This window comes from Salvia miltiorrhiza, chromosome 1, assembly GCF_028751815.1.
Source record: "Salvia miltiorrhiza cultivar Shanhuang (shh) chromosome 1, IMPLAD_Smil_shh, whole genome shotgun sequence".
Lineage (NCBI taxonomy): Eukaryota > Viridiplantae > Streptophyta > Magnoliopsida > Lamiales > Lamiaceae > Salvia > Salvia miltiorrhiza.
In genome coordinates, this window is record NC_080387.1 from 23,562,752 (window position 1) to 23,583,809 (window position 21,058).

The window sequence follows — 21,058 nt, forward strand, 5'->3', positions numbered from 1 at the left end:
AAAGTGTGGATAAGATCTGTAACAACAAAAAGACAAAAGAGCTGATTAATTCCAAATATTTCATGCCACTGTTTGATGGGCATAGACAGACACAGTGTTGGTCCACTGTTGATGATGGCCTAAATAAAGACTGAGCAATGGCACTTGAGAGAGAGAGAGAGAGAGAGCTGATTGCTTTTGTTTTTGTTTGAAATGCCCAAAAGCCGATAAGGAAGCTGATATCAACGAAGAGAAACTTAGGAATATCAGTAAGCATGGGAAATGTGAAGACCGCCAACAGCACACACTCTTATAACAAAGGAATTTGATCGTGATGCGAAAGTTTCCACCGTCACTGCTCACCTTCATAACACTCGTGGTTCGCTGCCGTTCGCTGCTGCCAAAGATCGACGAGCAAGCTGCCGCAAGGCTCCGCCGTTCGCTGCTGCCAAAGACTGGCGAGTAAGCTGCCGCAAGGCTCCACCGATCGTCGTCGCCAACGACTAACGACTCAGCAACCGCCGTCTCTCGGACCAAAAAGCTAGCGTCGATCTCAAGCTTACGCTGCTACGACTTCACACCCCGCCAAAGCCCAAAGTTGCTTGGAGTCTCCGCTGTCGGTTCTCGCCTTCGACACCACGAGGTTCACTGCCGTTCGTTGCTGCCAAAGACCGGCGAGTAAGCTGCCGTTAGCTCGCTAACACTGCCGTCGTCTGGGGTCTCCGCTGTCGTCTCTTGCCTTCGACACACTCACGACCAGCAATGCTCACCGTAGCTGCTACTCACTTAAATAGGGAGAAGATAGGGAGAAGAATATTGATAGAACCATAGTTTCATCTATTAATGTATATGGTGTCATTTACATATATTATAAGTGTCATTTATTAATGCAGATATTGTCATTTACTAAAAACACAGTGTCATTCAAATATATTAAAAGTATCACTTTGACTTGTTAATTGTATGTACTTTGACTTGTTTGCAGCAGCAGGAGAAACAGCAGGAAAACATCGACTCACCTTCGCTCACCACCACTGTAAGTAATGTTTGTCTATACATTTAATCAAATTTAGTAGCTGGTTAACTTCAACTGGTGACAAAGATTCTGCTCACATTTTTTGTTTTTTCAATCATGCTTTGAGTCCATAATCGGGAGCTTAAAACATAGAGGAAATGGGAGTTTCTAACTGTATTGCTTGAGAAATTTAGAAAGCGGTAAAACACAGTTACACAAATCACAAAAACATAGAGGAAATGGGAGTTTCTAACTGTATTGCTCATCGTAGCTGCTACTCACTTAAATAGGGAGAAGATAGGGAGAAGAATATTGATAGAACCATAGTTTCATCTATTAATGTATATGGTGTCATTTACATATATTATAAGTGTCATTTATTAATGCAGATATTGTCATTTACTAAAAACACAGTGTTATTCAAATATATTAAAAGTATCACTTAAAAAAACAGCAAACCAACATAAATTTCTGAAGTTTGCTAATGGCTCAAGCACTGCAGCAGCGCCCGTGGGCTCCTCGGCTCCAGATAATTGCATAGAACAACATTCAAAATATTCAGCGGACACAATACACCAAAAACAGGACAAGATAAACACACAATTTGATCTGATATAGAATGGCCAAAAATCCTGCATATAGAACAAAACTTACATCTTGGAAGATAATGTAGTCATACAAGTCTGGATGAGAGATTCAGCATTTATCGCACTAAACTCAAACTTATGCGATATATACCTTTGAAGCCATCTCATAGCCTTCCGCAACCCGAATAAGATGAATTCCCTGTTCCAACATCTTCTGCGCTTACTCTTTTGCAACCACAACGCCGCCGCCTCCGCCCTCAAGGCTCAATCGGTGAAGGCCGGCGCCTTCACCATCTCCCTCTCGCTTAAAATCGGAGGGCGGTCACCCGACTGGAGCCGCCGTAGACATTAGCAACTTCACCCTTGAGTCCGCCGGCGAAGAAGGAGGAGGACGGCGCGGCGTTGTTTGCGTGTTCCTTTGAGAGAGAAGAGAAAGACGATGAGCGAGAGAAGAGAGAGGAGTACAGGTTGTCCAGCGGTAGCGACAATTAATTTTTTCTTTTCAATATATATTAAATTCAGCGCGCACCATGTGAGCGCAAAAAATACACGGCGCTCATTTAAGTTTTTGTGTTTTTGGTAAATCACATTTTTTATTTAATTTTATTCGTATTTTCATAAAAAAAAAACTAAAAATCTGAAATTTAAAATGGAAAAATCAGCACCAAACCCCTGTTTTGGTTCTAGAAATTTTATACTCCACTTGTAAAGAGTAGTAGATACGTTTTCTCTCTCGAAAATAGTATATCAGTTGATTTCCCCCCAAATCCAATTCCAATACCCAAACATAAAAAAGCAAGCAGATAGCTTCTTTCTGCCGGCAATAATGTCGGAAACCAAGTTCAGTGTAATGGTGAGCCTCTTCAACTGGATGCAGAAGAGCAAGTCGTCGTCTCTTAAGCGTTCCAAATTCCGCAAGTTTCTCGACACCTTCTGCCGCCCCCGAAACGGCGCCGACTACTTCGCCGCCATCCGCCTCATCCTCCCCGCCCTCGACCGCGAGCGCGGCTCCTATGGCCTTCGCGAGCACGTCCTCGCTACCTGTATCATCGACGCCCTCGGCATCTCTCGCGACTCCCCCGACTCCCAGCGCCTCATCAACTGGCGCAAGGGCGGCGCCAAGTCCGGTGCCTTCGCTGGAAACTTCGCTCTCGTCGCCGCCGAGGTTGGTTATGCAATCTCTCTCGTCCATAAATATTTTACCCATTTTTCCATACATTCGCTTCATGTTCCATACAGCAATTACGTGTTTATTAATTTTGTTAAGGTGTTTGTACATTTAATTTGTCTAATTGAATCCTCTTTGGGGAATTCTGTTGCTTCTGTGTCACTTCGCATTGCATTTTGCGGAGTACTTTCACCTTTTTTGGCCGCTTGTTGGCGAGAAACCGTCCAACCATTAGGTGCACATGCAGAAAAATAGTTTGATGGGAGTTAAAATCGATTTTTTTTGGGGTGCTAAAATAAAATAAAGAATCGGAAAACATATTAACTATAAGGTTAAAAAATAAAATAAAAACTGGTTGGGGGTGCTGGTGCTCACCCCGGCACCCCCTGTATCCACCACAGCCAATGATTGCCTGATTGGTTGTTTACTTTTGATGATAATTAGCTTTGATAGATAAAAATAGTAAGACTAATCTCTTGTTTACTTAGATGGATTGAAACATTGGAATATCCCAAGGCCTTTGATTATTTCTATCATTTAAGCTAGTTTTGCTTGATTCGTATCCCATTGAAAGTGTGGGATTGAAGAAGTCCTACTATTGAGGATAGAAATACTCATTCATGCATCTTATCAATCATGCAAAGTAAACGCCCCCTCAATGTAATATATATTCTAGTAGAAATATACACTCATCAGCAATCATTTTTACTGATTTCAAAAGGCTCCACTTGTTTTCAAATATTCATTATGCTACTACATTTTTTCCTCTAAAAAAATAAAAAATAAAATCCAAAACTCTTTCTGATCTGGATTAATACTAAATTTTCCCCCTAAAAAAAGATTCCAAACTCATTCTGATATCGACTAATAATACTATTACATTTTCCCACTAAAAAATAAAATAAAATCCAAACTCATTCTGATCTGGATTAGTAATACTATGATATTTTTTAGGAACTTTATCTTTCGGCCGGGTGCTGCTCCAGTGCTCCTACCAGACAAAAAGAGCTTCCAATTTTGATTTTTGGGCAGTTACTATTTTTGGCCTTTATTTTTTGATATGTTGGCAGGGTATTTCTCAGTATTGACTCCAGTTTCTGTATGCTACTATTTTCCCACTAGTTTGATAAGAATCCGTTACTCTCTTTTTCCATGTTAATTTGGGGATTTAATTGAGTATCTTGCATTTTCCATGTATATTATGTACCCACGTATCAGTTTCGTGATTTAATTTCTTGTAAGATATCCTTAACTCTTACACGTGTTGGCAGGTGCTTCAGCGGAGGCAGGGAATGTCTTCAGGGGACCTTACTATAGTCGAGTTAAATGAATTACTTGATCGTTTGGCCACTTCTGATAATAGGTAGAATTTGTCCTATATGACTATCTCAGCTAAATTTCCCTCTTTTTTGGTCAAGTAATTCATTAACAGCTTGCCTTCGCTCTATGTTCTTCTCGGCCTTCCTTTTTGCACTGTTGAAATTGCTTTTTATCCGGTCCCACGGAATAGAAACCACTCACAAATATCTGTTAGAACTTACGTATAACTCAATGGATCCACTGTATAGACCATAAATAAAAGAATCAAGAAGATACTTTAGTTAGTTCATATGCATCATGAATTATTACCTGGTTTTGGGGCTCTTGATACAGGTCAGAAAAGATCTCCGTTCTTTCAGAGCTGATCAGAAAAACAAATGTTCAAGAAATGAAGTGGATAATCATGATAATTCTCAAAGGTGGTTTGGGTTTTCATATTTTTTCATCTTTCTCTTTTCATGTTTTTCTCTTAAGCTTTAACCTTATTCATCCTTCTGCAATTCTGGCAAAGTTCAGATCTTAAGTTGGGGATAAGTGAAAAGAGCATATTTCATGAATTTCACCCTGATGCTGAGGACTTGTTCAATGTCACCTGTGATCTAAAACTAGTTTGTGAAAAGTTACGAGATCGTAGCCAGCGGCATAAGCGACAGGTTGGCCTCAGACTCTGGACTGAGTCTTATATTTAGTGACACTTATTTATCAAAAAACCATGTGAAACCTGATTCATGAGGGGAGCAAAACACTCCTTATGTCTCTTAAAAACTTTTTATAATAAACTATGGCCTGTATGTATCCAGTATGCATGTGTATTAGTATTGACCTCATCAATATATATTAGTTTTTTGACTAATGGATATTTAATTCACCTGGACCAGTAATTCCTGAGTCTCTGCCAGTTGAGTGCGCACTGTCCAGAATCACAACTTCTGATTTTCTTGGATTTTCTCTATGTTGTGCTGCATTCAGTGTATTTTCTTTGTTTTAGTTCACCATTCTTGAAAGTGCTTTACTGGACAGTTAAAGTATATTTTAGACTCTTGAAAAAGTTCTCAACTTTTATGACCGTGAGTACTTTTAGTTTTTCTTTATTTTCCTAATTAGTTTTACTTCATGCAGAAGATTGAATACTTCGAGGTGTGGTGCTACATAGCTCTCTTAATATAGTACCACCTTGACATGCTTTGCTATGTTTGGTTAATCATCTAAAAAGGATATGCAAAGTGAGTTCTTGGAACTCATTTGCAAGGGTTGAAATGTATTTGTATCGATGGAAGGTTTATCTTGATGACTTTTGATTGAGCCCTTTCATGTGTGGTTTCATGCCTTTATGTTTGAAAGCTATTAAGTTATTTTAATTTGTGTATATATAGGAAGTAATGCTGTTATAATATCTCTATTGACTATTAATATATTCACATATTATCTTCACTACCTATTGATATATTGTATGTTTAATACCACAAACTATTAATTTATTATCACATTTTCTCCATACACTATATATTACTGCAATATTTCCTGAACTATTAATACATTGTCTCCATTGTGATATCAATATATTATCATGTTGTCCATTCTAACTATCAATATATTGTATTTATTATATGCACACTATTTGCAAATGTTGATAATTAATTATGTACTCTATATTATTACTTTTGGTTAAATGATAATTCACTTTCCATAGCTGCCATATACTCCCTATGTCCCATTAATCTTGGCATGTTTTCCTTTTTGTGTTGTCCCAATAAGCTTGATCTGTTTTCTTATTTCCTTTTTGGGTAAGTACATATGTGGACCACACACCTTTACACTACAACCTCACTCTCCTAAATAACCGTGTCGAAAAGAAACATGTCAAGCTTAATGGGACGGAGGGAGTATTATTAATGTACGCAATTATCATATTTTAATTAAGAAAAATCAAATTCAGTTCCAACATTTCAAAAGTGTTGGAAATATGCTATATACATATCTTTAGCATTTAACTGTTTGTTTCATTTTTCTTTGTAAAATTATTGAATTTGTGTTGATTTTTGGCTTAAAAATTAATATAATGTTAAAAGTACTATGTATATGCGATATAAGAATATATTGATGATTCAGTATATTACAGATGTCATGTATTAATAGTCTTATACTCCCTCCGTCCCAAAGGAAATGTCCTCCTTCTTTTGGGCACGGTTATTAAGGAACAAGTTAATTAGAGTATTAAGTGGTGTTGTGTAAAGTTAAAAATTTAGTGGGTCCTACAATAAAGCATTTAATTATTTAAGGTTGAAAGTTAAGCTTCAAGCTTCGCCGGAACGGGGCTGCTCCGAGCGCCGTAGCTCGAGTTTTCCGGTATCTGCCACGGCCTCTTCCACTTCGGAGCTGCAAAACGATAGCAGCAAGATTTTTAGCTCCCTTAATCAGAAAAATCTGGAAACCCTTCAAATTGGGATAGAATCAGAAAAATTGGAAACCCTTAATCAGAAAAATCTGGAAATCCTTCAAATCTGGAAACTCTTCAGAAAACGATAGCAGCAAGATTATTTAACACTTACCGACAGCTGAAAGGGGCCCAGAATTGGATCCCAAATTGGGATTATTGGCCGAAGGAGAATTCGAAATCGGCGACGAATTATGCGATTTCGCATCGGTGCCCAATCTGTTGATTTCTCTCGACTCCTCCTTCTTCGATGAAGGGGCTTGCGACTGAGTCATCAAGCCGTACAACACCTCCGCGATTTCAATCTCCAACTCCTCCGGATTCGATGAGCTCGGCTTCGACGCAGCCGCGCCGCGACTTTCGGCGGCTTCAGCGGTGGGAGAGAAGAGGTGACGCGGTAAGAGAACCTCCGGGCGATGGGAGAACACGGTGCGCGAGGCGGTGAGAGAGAAGAGGGCGCGGCGGTGAGAGAACTCCGGGCGGCGCGAGGCGGTGAGAGAACTCCGGGCGGCGGTGAGAGAGAAGAGGGCGCGGCGGTGGGAGAAAAGAATCGAGAGGGTTTTCTGAAAATGGGCTGAAATAAGTTTAGGCCTATAAGATTAAGGTTTGAATTAAGACACAATTAGTAACTTAATTAGGCACTTAGTATCCCTTATTTTTTCCCAAAAAGGAAAGGGGACATTTCGTTTAGGACAGCCCAAAAAGGAAAGGAGGACATTTCGTTTGGGACGGAGGGAGTAGTATATTATTGTGTTAGAAAAATTAGATTGAGTTAAAACACCTCAAAAAGTACCACAGGTAAGCTTATTTGTTGGCTAATAATAATAATAATGATGAATGATGATGATGATGATGATAATTTTCTCAATGGATTAAACATACAGTATTGTTTGACCTATAAGTTGGGCTGAGGGACAACCCATAGGATGGGCTTAGTTGTTCCAGTCTGTGCATTCGCAGCTGCTACCTAGATATTTCTAATGATGGTTTGGCAAAAGTAGTTCAGTTATCTTCTTTGTATAGGACAATCACTATAGTCATAGGTTAAAATGTATTGTGTGCTCAAAGCATGGGGGGCTCTTGACTTTGTTTTCCTAGCTGTGACTTCTACTTTTTTCTCAATCACAAATGAGACCTCACCCACTTTCTTCGCAGCTGAAATGGGTTTCAAAAGAAAATTTGACCCCAAGGGTTCATAAATAGCTAATGTGTCTTCTTTTGTGGAGTGTCTCTTTGCTTTGTTTTTTATCCCACCTGAAATCTTCCTACTCGGGAGAGAAAGCGCCCTATTTACCATTATTTATACCCAGATAGTTCGTTTCTTTGATATTCTAATCCATGTCCACAGAAGCTATGTCCTTTCTTTTATCCCTACCATGTTCTCTTTTCAAGTTTAGTATGAGATAGTTAATCCTTTCATTTCCAAGTGTTTATGACATGGTGCTTTTTATTCTTCTGCAGGACATTGAAGTTGGAAAACCTGTCCGACCTCAACTAGCTTTGAGGGTCAGCAATGCGGCTGCTGCCTGGAAAAAGGTAGGCATATGCTCCAAGTTCAGGAGAATCATTTATCAGAAACAAAAACATTTGTTTTTGGCAACAGTGAATTTAGCTTTTGGAAGCATATGAAATCGCCTTTTGCCACTGAATTCCCAGCTTCTTTATTGTCTTGCATATTTCTTTCCCACCAAATAGCTTCATGGAAAGGAAGTAGTCGTTGAGTGCAAATTTGATGGTGATCGCATCCAAATCCATAAAAATGGAGCTGAAATAAATTTTTTCTCAAGGTAATTGCTTTCTTTGTATCAAATGCTCAGTTTTATGTGCTGTATAATTTGACTAATTATGCACATTTCCAGCCAGCTGGTACAACAATTTTTATTTTTGGTTATCTGAGATTAGAAAGTGTCAAGTTCTGTTTCTGTAGTCAATTTGAGACTTATCTATATTTGCTACTCCGTATTAGACTTTATTTCCTTTCGCCTTGGTACTAATACGTTCTAGAAGAACTTTCCTATCAAAATTATGTTTTTTTAGTCTTGGTTCGTATACAAACAATCCTTAGTAAAAGTTGGGAGCTTTGATGAGAAGTGCATATCTTTATCACTAAATTAGCCATCAGCTAGACTACGGGTAGGGGCCAATCACGATTAGGGTATGTGTCGGGTTGTTATCGTGTTGACACTATAACAACACAAGACGAGAAGACCAAACACTAACACAACTCATTAAGGATCTGCTCGACATGAACACGCCATGATGTTTACAGATATAAACAAGAGCACATCACGAACACAAAAGTGAGACTACATGACACTATAACGACACGATAAAATTCAATCCCTAGCTAGGAAGTAAATCCATAATAAAAAAATTAATAATAAATTATAAAAAATATTAGTGCGTTATACAAACACAATCCAACACAAATACAGCATGAAAGTATCGTGTTATACGAAAACGACATGGATTCGACACCAACACGATGTCCTTATTGTGTCGATAAGCTAAGGACACGAACACAATAAGACTGGACCCTAACGGTCTAACCTATTAAATCCGTATGTGTTTGTGTTGCTTTCGTATAATGTCAAATATGCCAGCCCTAATCACTTTTGCTGCCTCATTTCAGGGCTAATACATATGCTTGAATGACTAGTTACTTCTGTTTAATGTCGACAGGAATTTTCTTGATCATCCAGAATATGGATATGGCATGTTAGACATTATAAGAGAGAATATTCTGGTGGACAGGTGAGCATTTAAAAAACCAGTAATCCACTTTAGCTTGGGTTTCATCTCTTTTATATTTAACCTTTTTTTCCCCCCTATTATCTGAAAAATGCTGATTACCTATATGACATGGAATATGAAAGATTTTTTTGTTGTTAAAATCCATTATAATCTTTGGTTACATTACATGAAAGCCTATTGTTTTTCTTGATTTGAAAAGAAATGCTGTTCTTGAAAATAAAACTCCATCGTTGGTAAAAAATTGGAAAAGTTTCTTGTTCAGAATATCCTTTAGACAAAAAAATGCTCATTAATAAGTTGAATTTTTACTGACTTTTTCTAGGGGAAGGTAGATTTATTTTTTGATCAATTTTCTATACTATTCAGATTGGCTGTTAAACTTTGGGATCCCTTAAAAATAGTCCTCCCTCCGTCCCGCTTCAAATGACCCAAAAAAATTGGGCACGGAGATTAAGAAATGTGTGATAAAGGTGTAAAGTGGTGGTGGGACAATCCAAAAAGTAGTGTGAAATGCCTAATTTTATTTCTAAATTTGGGTTGGGTCATTTGAAGTGGGACAACCCAAAATAGAAATTGGGTCATTTGAAGTGGGACAGAGGGAGTATATCAAACTTTCTTTCCCCCCTTTTGCCACCATGATTAATAATATTTCATCAGAACGCTCATTTTCCATTCTCACTCTCTACATCAAGAAACTGGGTTTTTCGAAGTTCTACATGATCTCATGACATTAGCCTCATATCCAAAAGGATCTGAACAGATTTTAGATTCCATGTACTTCATCTTCATGTGAACTGGTAATTACATGGCATAACTAGTTGCCATCTCTACTGCAGATGCATTCTTGATGGTGAAATGTTGGTCTGGGACAAATCTGCAAATCGATTTGCAGAGTTTGGTTCAAATCAAGAAATAGGTTTCACTTCATTGCCTTTCACTCTGTTTGCTATCTCTCTAGTTGCTATGTATATAATGTTAATCAAACTTCTGTTTCCCATTTTTTGTCAGCCAAGGCTGCCAAGGATGGGCTTGATAGCGATCGACAGGTCTTTTTATTTGTAATACATATAAATAATTTTTCAAAGTTGGACACTACCATTTTATGTTTTGACCTTCACTTTCTTCTAATGCAGTTGTGCTGTATCCATATGGTTTAAGAAAGACAGGGCAGGATTTTGAGTTTCACATGTGGTTGTGGTTCTATTGAGATATACAATCAATAGAATTACTTGCCGTTAGTATAAGAAGTTTACTGGCCTCTGTTGCATCCTTCTTCTTCCCTTTTCTTCACTGCTACCCCCCAAGCCTTTCCACCTTCTGAATTTGCCTTAACATGACATGTGGCTAGATGTTGCGTTTGACATCCTTTATGTTGGAGACACCAGTGTCATTCACCAGAGCTTGAAGGAGAGGCATCAACTTCTTCAGCAATATGTTAAACCTATAGCAGGTTGTTTCGAGATTTTGGTTCCTAATGGTGGCCTTAATACGCATCGTCCTGCTGGTAAAGAGATTGCACTTGTTTCTTTTGCAGTATAACGTGTTGCAATTATAGTTATAAATGACTGTTTTTAAGAAAATTAATATTTTTTTATCCTTTTTACCATGTAATTACCATGAAAATGCTACAATTAAATGTTTCTACCATTGTATAGTACTAGTTGGACAGTGCTTGATGTTGCTATAAGAAAACAAGGGTCGTAAGTTTACTGTTACTCAGAAACATTTTGCTATCTAACTGTGCTATCACACAGGGGAACCGTGTTGGTCTCTAATTGTTCATGATGTTGATGGCGTTGAGAAGTTTTTCAAAGAAACTATTGAGAACAGGTTATTGTTTTCCCTTCCTCTTACTTTTCTTGCTTCCCCATATTCTCTCCTCTGAGTTGTTTTTGGTGCTTGTCCGTGCATGAGCTTGTATTCCCTTAGTCAATTTAGCTTTTGCAATATTTACTATGTCATTTTACTTTACGGAAAATAGAATTGGTTTGTCTAATCAATTAAACTTTAGAGGTTGTTCATTCATTGATTTCTTCATTTGTCTGGTGGAGTCTAAGAAAAGGAGGGCATAATATTTGATACATCAATAGATCCAGAAAATTGGTCAAGTATTGAAGTGATCAAATAAACCATTTTAATACTTGAAAAATGGTGCATGCAGATGTTCCCTTCTTCCTATCATATTTTCAGATATAGCAAGTATATTAGCAATAGAACATTTCAGACTGAACTAACTCACCTTCCTACCTACCACATTTCTTAAGAAATTTTACAACTCAATGGCTAGATAAGTCTTGAGTTACATTGAAGCACGTTCTCAGTTATTTTAATCTTCTGCGAATGTGCTGTTGAACTGGATACTTGGAGAATGCGCCATGTTTCTAATTGGATTATTAATATTAGTATAATTTACTGAAGAGATGCAGTCCTTCCATTGTTGAAATATTCTATATTTCGACACTGTGTTCACGGACACATTTTTATACAATCCTAGAATGTTCTTAAACTACTTTCAGGAAGAGCTGAGCTTCTGTTGTTCATAAATATATATTTGATACAAGTGAAAAGTAGAGAGCTACTTCTTGCTGAGATAGATTAGGGCAAATGGGACTACAAATCTGAGGATGAAGGGAGAGAATAGCAGACTGGGAGTATCGATGCAGTTTGCATTTGTCAATGATGCTTTCACTTGCAGTTGTATTTGTTTTTGTTCCCATTTTGTGATATCCAGCGGAACTTAGTTTCCTTTCTCCTACTGGCAATGTTAGAGATGAAGGAATCGTCCTGAAAGATCTTGGCTCTAAATGGGAACCTAGTGATCGTAGTGCAAAGTGGATGAAGTTGAAGCCTGATTACATTCGAGCAGGCTCTGATTTAGATACTCTTATAATAGGTCTGAATTTTACACTTAACTTAATTAAAGAAGTGAATTTGGCATTACATTCCTGTACTTAAGCTATCCAACGCAGGAGGTTACTATGGTTCTGGACGTCATGGAGGTGAGGTAAGAGAAAGGGCTTTAGCTGGTTGATTATGATTTTCATCTAACTCCCTAATGAAACTATTTACCTTGTATTCCATGATTGAAGGTAGCACAATTTCTCGTTGGCCTTGCAGAGCGTCCAAGCCCAAACACATATCCAAAACGGTTAGTCTTTTTGTAATCATTGGCTTTAAAGTTCAGTCACGCGTTGCATTGGTGTTATGTTATAGTGTTAAAAATGTATGTGTTTTAAATTTTCGATGCATAGTTGCTAATCCTGATTGGGAATTTATTCATCTGTTGTTATTTACTTGTCGATTGGTTCACATTTTGCGGATGAAAGTTATCTTTGCATCATGCATGTAAACTTCACAACTTTTAATAAGTATATTTAGGCATTGCTCTTTCTTAAGAAATTATGCTCTTAATTGGGATAGATTCTAACACCATAGTTCACCCAAGTAAATTACAAGCTAAGAAGCATAGTTTCAGCTGAGAGAAAGAAATATACATTTGTTGAGAGAGGAAGAGCCTTGCTTTGACTAATACACGTTCCATGTCCAAATATTAACTGGAGAAAGATAATTCTTAGTAAGGTATGCAAGAAAATAGATGCATGCCTTGGAAATTCAATTCTAGAGTCTATCCATCTCTCTTTCAATTATTGGAGTTTCTGGTTGTAGGCTGTGTTAGAGTGAGATTTTGGGAGGATTTCTTGAGGGAGGATGTTTCCTTTGCTTTGTCTCCATCATTCTATCAGATACCTTCATCCATTATCAATCCCTCGCTTCTTTTATCTACTTTTATTTTTCAAATGGGTTCTCCTCGCTGTCTGGATCTGCTCTATCAGTGGAACTCTGGTATGTCTGGTCTAGTGGTCTTTGTTACATTTAGGGCGTATTGGAGAGTGCTGAGGATATAAGAGGGAGGATTCGAGATTCTTCTGGTGTTTTTTCCTTGTAGACTTTCATACCAGTCATACTTTTCTTCTTGTCCTTGCTTTCCTTTTCCTAAATTCATTTGGAGATGCTGGTGCCTACAAAGACTCAACTTTTTTATGTTAATTGTTTTGGTAAGGTTCCTACTGGTGATGTGATGCAGTTGAGAAACCATCATATCCTTCTATGCTGTTTGTTGTGCATGCAAATTTTGGAGACTCAGGAGCAGATATATATATATACATTGTTAATTTTTTGACTATAGTGCAAGGTTCTGACTCAGCATGGTCTTCTCAGGGTGCAGCCTAAGTAATGTTCAGGTCTGTCTATGATTGATTTACTGTGGTTCATAGGGCATAGAAGCTAGGTATATAGTAATGACATGAAGGATTCATAATATGATTAACTTGGGGTGGCTTCATGGGTTCAAAATCATAAAGAATTCAGGCGCTTGTTCATTTCAGACTCGGTAGAGATTGGGGATTAGCTCTCGTATATGTAGCATAGTCTTTTCTATGACTAGCTGGGAGTAACTTCTCATTTAACATGGTATTTGAAATTCAATATATTAGTCCCTCCGTCCCACTAGAGTGTGCATCACTTTTGGGGGCACGGATTTTAATAAATGTTAGGTGAGTGTTATGAGTGGAGGAAGGGACCCACATTTATTGTAGTGTTATTATTGTGAGATAATAAGGGGTTTGTGGTGGGGCCATGTATGGTAAAGTTGTGAATAAGTTGATAAAGTGGGGTTAAAAAATAAGGGGTTTGTGGTAGGGTAGTGTCCAAAAATGGAAAAGGCACATGCTTATGGGACGTACCAAATATGCCCACTCTTATGGGACGGAGGAAGTATATATGGAGTATTACATAGTTATTCTTAAAAAAAAATAAAGAGATATAATAAATATAATATATCATATTACATTATTGCCCTTAATTAAACATATAATTGCGAACCGAATTTTGGAAACAAGCCTCTATTTATATAGGTATAGATTTGGAGTGGATGATACCTTATCCAGTGGTTGTACTTGTATTTTATCTTCTCATATAAAATGTTCTGCTTCTTACAAACGACAATACACACAAAAAACCTAAAAGCAATCATTCATTTTGTTTATTTATGATAATTGTACACTATAATTGCCATAATAACTATATTCATTTTGATCTAAGATGCCTACTGATTGTTAGGCATGGGGTAATTGGAATACTAAAACCCTGCGTATTTTGTATGCAATTTAATCAGTGAAGTTCCTAATTGCGGTATATTTTACTACAGAAGGAAATGCTTCTTCGCTTTCTCCTTTTCCTGAACGCATTTGCTTCCTCCATACACTGTAACATAATGATGATATCTATAAGTATGATCAAGAATTCAAGATATATAGTGTTGGTATTAGCTGAGATTCTGATTTTTCTGCTATTGCAGATTTCTTTCATTTTGCAGAGTGGGTACAGGACTTTCTGATGAAGAGCTCAATGCTGTTGTCACCAAATTGAAGCCTTATTTCAGGTGAGACTTAATGAACTATCTTTGAGATTGGGAATCAGTATCACAATTTTTTTGGTTGCACATTGTTAGAGTGCCTGCTGGGAAATTGTCGGCCATTGTTGGTACTTGTCTTAATTTATATATTTTGTTGTCTAGGAGCATGTTTAACTGTTTAGCTGTCTAATACATGCTATCCTCCTTATTCAGATGCATAACACAAAGATGCATACATTCTTACATTTTTGCTGATTTGTTTCTACTTAAATGGTCAACACTAGGCCTAACTTTCACTAAAATGTAAGTATTAATCTCTTTTCCAGGAAATATGAATATCCAAAGAAACTGCCACCGAGTTTTTATCAAGTTACAAATAATTCAAAGGAGAGACCAGATGTTTGGATTGAGAGCCCAGAAAAGTGAGCTAAAAACTTCAGTGATTTATATCTTTTGTCTATTTGCTTACTGTTACCTGTTGTATATACAGATCAGTCATAGTTTCCATAACCAGTGATATTCGAACAATCAGATCTGAGGTATACAAATTGAATTGCTTCATTTTTTTCGTAGTTGTGTTAAATATTTAATCTTTCAGAGTTCAAGGACCTTGATTGCGCTCCAGTTCCTTAATTCCTTTATTAGTTTGTTTTTTCTTTTACACATTATTACTATTACTTTATTCTGCAACAGTACCCTATATCCTTGTGGGCAGTGGCAAATGAAATTCAGTTAGTATAACTGACAATTTTTGGTGATCAAGGTATTTGCTGCTCCCTATAGCTTGAGATTTCCACGGATTGATCGAGTGAGATATGACAAGCCTTGGCATGAGTGCCTTGATGTCCAGTGTCAGTAGATATCATTTTAGTGCTCTATGGTTTTTATTGATAGTAGAGCGCATTCTTATCCACTTTAGTGTTCTTATATAGACAATTTTACCTCTTGCAGCTTTTGTTGAATTAGTACATTCAAGCAACGGTACTATGCAAAGGGTAATGGATGACACAGTGATTCTGGAAAATAACCCAAGACGCAAGGTGTCTCGAGGAACAAAGAAGAATGTCTCTGTTGTTCCCTCCCACTTTATTCAAACTGATGTTTCTCGGGTTAAGGGTGAAACATCAATATTTTCAGACATGATATTTTGTATCCTATTACGATCTGCATGTTATATCACTGATTTATTATGCATCTCAATTATGATGTATATAATGGAATGCATCATGACCTTTTACACTAATAATCTAATATGGTATATTATTAAGTTGAATGAGATTATGAGACTGGGAATTAATCATAATTTTCTCTGTAATTGCTGAAAGTCACTTGTGGAGTTCGTAATGTTTTTCAAATGCTGCACATATGCCTTACCATGTCACTGCTAATTTGTATAGTCTATGACAAATTGGCAATAACTTCATTCATAATTGGTCTTCTTTGACATTTAGACTTTGTTAACGTACCTATATTGCATTCTCTTGATTCATTGCACAAAATGGTGGTTGAGAATGGCGGCACCTTTTCAATGAATCTGAACAGTTCGGTCACTCACTGTATCGCATCTGAGAGTAAAGGTCAGTCGCTCTTGTCCTAACAATCTCAGACTCTACTCACTCAGTAATGAAACTTGACCACCAACTTGAAGAAAAGTAAAGTGACATGTTCTTCAAAAGGAATGACTGCTGAATATATTTAATAGGAATCAAGTTTCAGGCTGCAAAGCGCCAGGGAGATGTTATTCACTACTCTTGGCTCCTTGAATGTTGTATGCAGAAGCAGCTTCTCCCTTTACAGCCAAAGTCAGTCATTGACTCACAGTATAGCAATTTTGGCTCTCTTTCTGTCTCTTTTGGATTATTGCCTTGATTTTCTAACTGGCCGTTCTCTTGTCCTTGAAGGTACTTTCTTTTTCTATCTGAGGCAACTAAGAAAAAGCTGGAAGAAGAAGTTGACGAGTTTTCGGACTCCTACTATTTGGATTTAAATGTGACAGAACTGGAACAGGTACAGAAATTTTGTTATACATGTTCAATTTTAAGAGAAGGTTAGCTTTTATTGCTTAGTGGGAATTCGGAGATCACGATCTAGTGTATTGAACATGACTGTTTAAGCCAGTTTTTCATATTCATTTTGGTTTGTTGTTGCTTTGCAGATATTAAACAACATTGACAAGATTGAAGATTCTAAAGCAAAAGAGTACTGCAAGAAATTCTGTCCCAGGGAGGAGTGGGTTCGCTTTCATGGTTGTCGTGTTTACTTCCACCTACCCAGGCAATCTTTGTAAGATATATGAGATTTATTATTTGATTGAAAGTAAGTTGATCCTGGTATGAATATGAGGCATTTATATTAATTTTTGTTTGGTACTTAGAAAATACCGAAACTGGGAAGTTCCATTTGAACTTGCTATTCGAAGGATGAAGATTGAAATCTGCATTGGTGGTGGCAGTATAGCAGACACTCTTTCTCATGCTACTCATTTGGTGATTGTGTCTATTCCAGAACTTGGTTACGACTTTGATACACTTTTGAATAGGTAAGCTATCCCATGAAAAGCAACTTTATTTTAACAGTTTCTGGTAAAATATAATCTGGCTGCAGAAATGAAGTATATCACACTTTTGGTTTATGTCCTATTACATGACACTGGTTGGTGTTTCCTAATCATCCACCCTAATTGGTGTTTTTGAAAAAAAAAGTTCTACTAAGTTTTCATAAGTATTTCCATCTCACACAAATTATACTCATTATTTCAACTGCTGTTTCAGCTTGGAGTTAGTTTATTGTTGATTTTTTGAATTAAATTCTTTCACAGAATTTCTATGAAATTCAAGTGAACTTATATTCTCCACGTGCAAAGGAACTGTACCTAGATCATCTCTATTTAGATGATGTGAATGGAGTTGAAATAGAGATTTTGAGGATAATATCCCAGAGTGTCAGTGTCACACAAATGATTATTAAACTATCACCCGTGTCTTACAATAGGAGTATAGGACATAACACAAACGTAAAGTCTGAGGACTAGATGATACTTGTAACAATAAAATTGATAGCAGTTCCACTTGTTGTGATTGAATGAAAAGTTTTTGCTCGACTCGAATGGATTTCTGAGGAGTTGTCAATTTCAAAGGATCACTCTTCATTTTCTCAATTGTGTCAGTTTTTCGGAAGCACAAAGGCATCTTTTGCACCGTAGAAGTTTGCAAATTGTAAAGTCTCAGTGGTTGGATGATTGTTTTGAGAAAGACCAGAAGTTGCCAGAGGACATATATAGTTTGAAGCCCCAGCAATTTCAACAAATATCAAGTGGGGAGAGGTAAGTGTTCTCTGAATGTTGTCTGGCATCTAATAACATGATTATATCATGGTGATAATATAATTCCTGGTAATCACAGTGTAGCTGAAACTGTATTGGTAAAATGACGGTTGTCAGATTATGACACATAGATAAACCCCATTGTGGGATGGGTGGGGGAGATTTGGAAGATTAAACAAACTTTATTCTGATATTTGACTGATCGACTGAATGTTCTTAGGTGAAACTATCCTTTCGGTAACTCTCACAACTGTTTCGGGTAAAGAATGTAGGCATGTAGCCTTGAAAAGGTTTTACTATTCCAAATGAATCAATGAATAACAGTTTCTTCCCTGAAAGAAAGAAACAGAAAAATCGAGAATTTGATTCTATCTTGTATTGTGTCTGTACTGTTACTTGCAGTGACGAACACAAACTTGCTGGAGAAGAACATCATAGCTCATCCAGAGATGCTTCATCTTCTTTTGGAGGGGCGAGAGAAGAGACTGCTGCACCACACAAGCCAAGAGTAGCCAGGAAAAGGCGAAAAGGTGAACCCAGTGGGACGAGTATCGGAAAAAGCAAACCACTCGTCAATCCCTCTCGGAAAACAAGACCACGGGCTGGAAAGAAGCCTGCTAAGATCAGCGAATATGAATCCGATAATGGCGCTTCTTCGGGTGACAAGGAAGACTTTGAAGCCAGCAGCGCTGATTGTGGGAGCTCCAGGAAGGTAGACAATAGAAGGAGAGCAGCTCTAACTCAACCTAGAAGAGCAAGGGCCCGGCTTAGAAACAAGCCTGTCGAGATCAACGAACATGAATCAGATGAAGACCACGCAGCACCAGTAGGAGTAGAGGTTGAAAACTTCAAACCTAACCAGAGGCTTTGCGGCACTTCAAGCCAGCAGCCCGTTACCGATTTGCGTCAGACCGAGGCACTGAAAGATTCTATACCAGACACGGGCAAAGCAGTCGAACAAGGGGTTACAGAATCGAGCCATTACAAGCAAAGTTTTGACGAGTCTGGAATCGGACAGAGCAGCAGCACTCAACACAAGAACCGAAGTGAAGACAAAGTTGATCTGGTTCAAGCAATGTTACTGAACATGTTACCGGCTCTTGCAATGAAGAAGGTCGAGAGCGTGGGGCCGGTTCGTGAAGAGGCTGACACAAGAGCTCCTGATCCTGTCAAGGAAGAAGATCAACTGGGCAAGGAAGAAGAAAAGCAAGCAGTTAAGAAACGGAAAGTAAGCTACAAAGATGTGGCTAGTCAACTTCTCAAGGATTGGTGAAGGTAACTCAGCTTGTATGTCTATATATATATATATGCTAGAAAGGCTGTTGGGTGATGGATGACTCCTGCCTCTGCCTGCATAATACTGTATCTATCTACGTTTATCAACATTTAAAATGATGTCATTTTGGTTACAAGTCTGATTATCCTTTCCATGTCATTTTTATATTCATGTTAAAACTCTAGCAAGCCACATGTCGAAATTTGAACTTGGGGATATATTATATAGGGGAGCGTTCAAATGAGATCTCCGATATGCAGTGGGATCTTAGATTGATTTGTAGATGTTGATTTAATGTATCATATAGTTGATATTTATCAGGAGGGGAATTTTTTTTTGCCTGGGTTCGAATTTTGGAGGGAGCAAAAAATTTATTAATTTTTTAACAGCGAATATATAATTTTGGAAAATATAATTTTAACAGTGAATGCATTAAATTTGATGGTTCTCCCGTTCTCACAAATAATGTAGTTTTCTCTAGAACCACACCCTATATATATATCAGATTATGACACATGGTGGATTACACTTAGCTAAGCAACATTTTTTAGTCACTTTCCTAAAGTGGATGAACCTCCCTGTTTCTATAGCCATAGTAGTCAAATCACTTCTAGATTCTAACTCATCTTAGAATTACATGCTCAAAACAAGTGATTGCATTTAGGATCATAAATTATTCTCTTATTTTATAAGTCTTTCACCATCACCATCCTTATCTGTCTCAGAAGATTGCACATCACCCTCTACTTTTCATACATAGTAATAGGGTCAACACTAGCATCAAGGTTATCAATCATCTTTGTCTAAGTCAAATAAATTACTAAGATTTTTCAGATTAACCCTAGCCTGCATAAATTCATCATAAGAAATGTAGTTTAGGTCATCTAGACTAACATCAAAATCCACACCTACACTATCGGGGTTAAGATCTTCATCTTTCCTACTTTCACTCTCAACTACCCTTTCAGCCTCACCATCACCTGCCCTATCCCCAACCTCAGTTTCATGTATCCCATCACCCTCACCAACAGAATTATATACAGCTCCACCAGCATCATTATCTACAACTTGTATTTTTCCCACCCAACACATATGCATGAATGAGGTTTTCTAACTATTTCCCCCTCCTTCCCTCTCTCTTCAATATATACAACCAGGGGCGGAGCCAGGGGGTGCCCGGGGGGGCTAGAGCCCCCCCCCCCAAATTTTGAAAAAAAAAAAAAAAAATTTTTTTAATAATATGTCTAAAAATGTTGTTATTATTATTATTATTATATTTGTATTTTAATAAAAAAATGTCTAAAATGTATTGAATGCCCCCAAAAAAATTTTTAGCAAATGTTTTGAACTATATTATCTATGAAAATGTTGTTATTATTATTATTATTATATTTGTATTTTAGTAAAAAATGTCTAAAATGTATTGAATGCCCCCAAAAAATTTTTTAGTAAATGTTTTGAACTATATTATCTATGAAAATGTTGTTATTATTATTATTATTATATTTGTATTTTAGTAAAAAATGTCTAAAATGTATTGAATGCCTCCAAAAAAAATTTTAGTAAATGTTTTGAACTATATTATCTATGAAAATGTTGTTATTATTATTATTATATTTGTATTTTAGTAAAAAATGTCTAAAATGTATTGAATGCCCCCAAAAAAAATTTTAGTAAATGTTTTGAACTATATTATCTATGAAAATGTTGTTATTATTATTATTATTATATTTGTATTTTAGTAAAAAATGTCTAAAATGTATTGAATGGCCCCAAAAAAAAATTTCCGG

At 37.1% G+C, this 21,058-nt stretch overlaps 1 protein-coding gene and 1 long non-coding RNA gene across 2 annotated transcripts; one reads left to right on the forward strand and one right to left on the reverse strand.

Moving 5' to 3' along the window:
- Window positions 1-31: 31 nt before the first annotated feature.
- On the reverse strand, window positions 32-1,081 carry LOC131007078 (uncharacterized). Its single transcript, XR_009095900.1, has 2 exons — window positions 343-1,081; window positions 32-215 (listed from the first exon to the last, which is right to left on the reverse strand). It is a non-coding gene; the product is annotated as an uncharacterized LOC131007078 (long non-coding RNA).
- A 1,174-nt stretch (window positions 1,082-2,255) lies between these two features.
- LOC131007079 (DNA ligase 4) lies at window positions 2,256-19,404 on the forward strand. Its single transcript, XM_057934220.1, has 27 exons — window positions 2,256-2,746; window positions 4,021-4,112; window positions 4,403-4,488; window positions 4,586-4,722; window positions 7,965-8,039; window positions 8,199-8,290; window positions 9,186-9,257; window positions 10,094-10,173; window positions 10,266-10,303; window positions 10,391-10,397; window positions 10,606-10,761; window positions 11,012-11,087; window positions 12,026-12,150; window positions 12,227-12,261; window positions 12,347-12,405; window positions 14,614-14,697; window positions 14,997-15,092; window positions 15,161-15,209; window positions 15,434-15,521; window positions 15,622-15,819; window positions 16,122-16,247; window positions 16,373-16,472; window positions 16,572-16,677; window positions 16,826-16,953; window positions 17,045-17,209; window positions 17,837-17,992; window positions 18,395-19,404. The coding sequence occupies exons 1-27, from the start codon at window positions 2,408-2,410 to the stop codon at window positions 19,263-19,265; spliced, it is 3,636 nt and encodes a 1,211-aa protein (XP_057790203.1). The 5' UTR covers window positions 2,256-2,407; the 3' UTR covers window positions 19,266-19,404.
- The last annotated feature ends 1,654 nt before the right edge of the window (window positions 19,405-21,058 follow it).

Coding starts and splice junctions, on each gene's coding strand:
- LOC131007079 (XM_057934220.1), top strand. CDS start 2,408: ATGTCGGAAACCAAGTTCAGTGTAATGGTGAGCCTCTTCAACTGGATG. Junction 12,406..14,613: donor CCAAACACATATCCAAAACG/GTTAGTCTTTTT, acceptor CTGCTATTGCAG/ATTTCTTTCATTTTGCAGAG. Junction 16,473..16,571: donor CTTCTCCCTTTACAGCCAAA/GTCAGTCATTGA, acceptor TTGTCCTTGAAG/GTACTTTCTTTTTCTATCTG.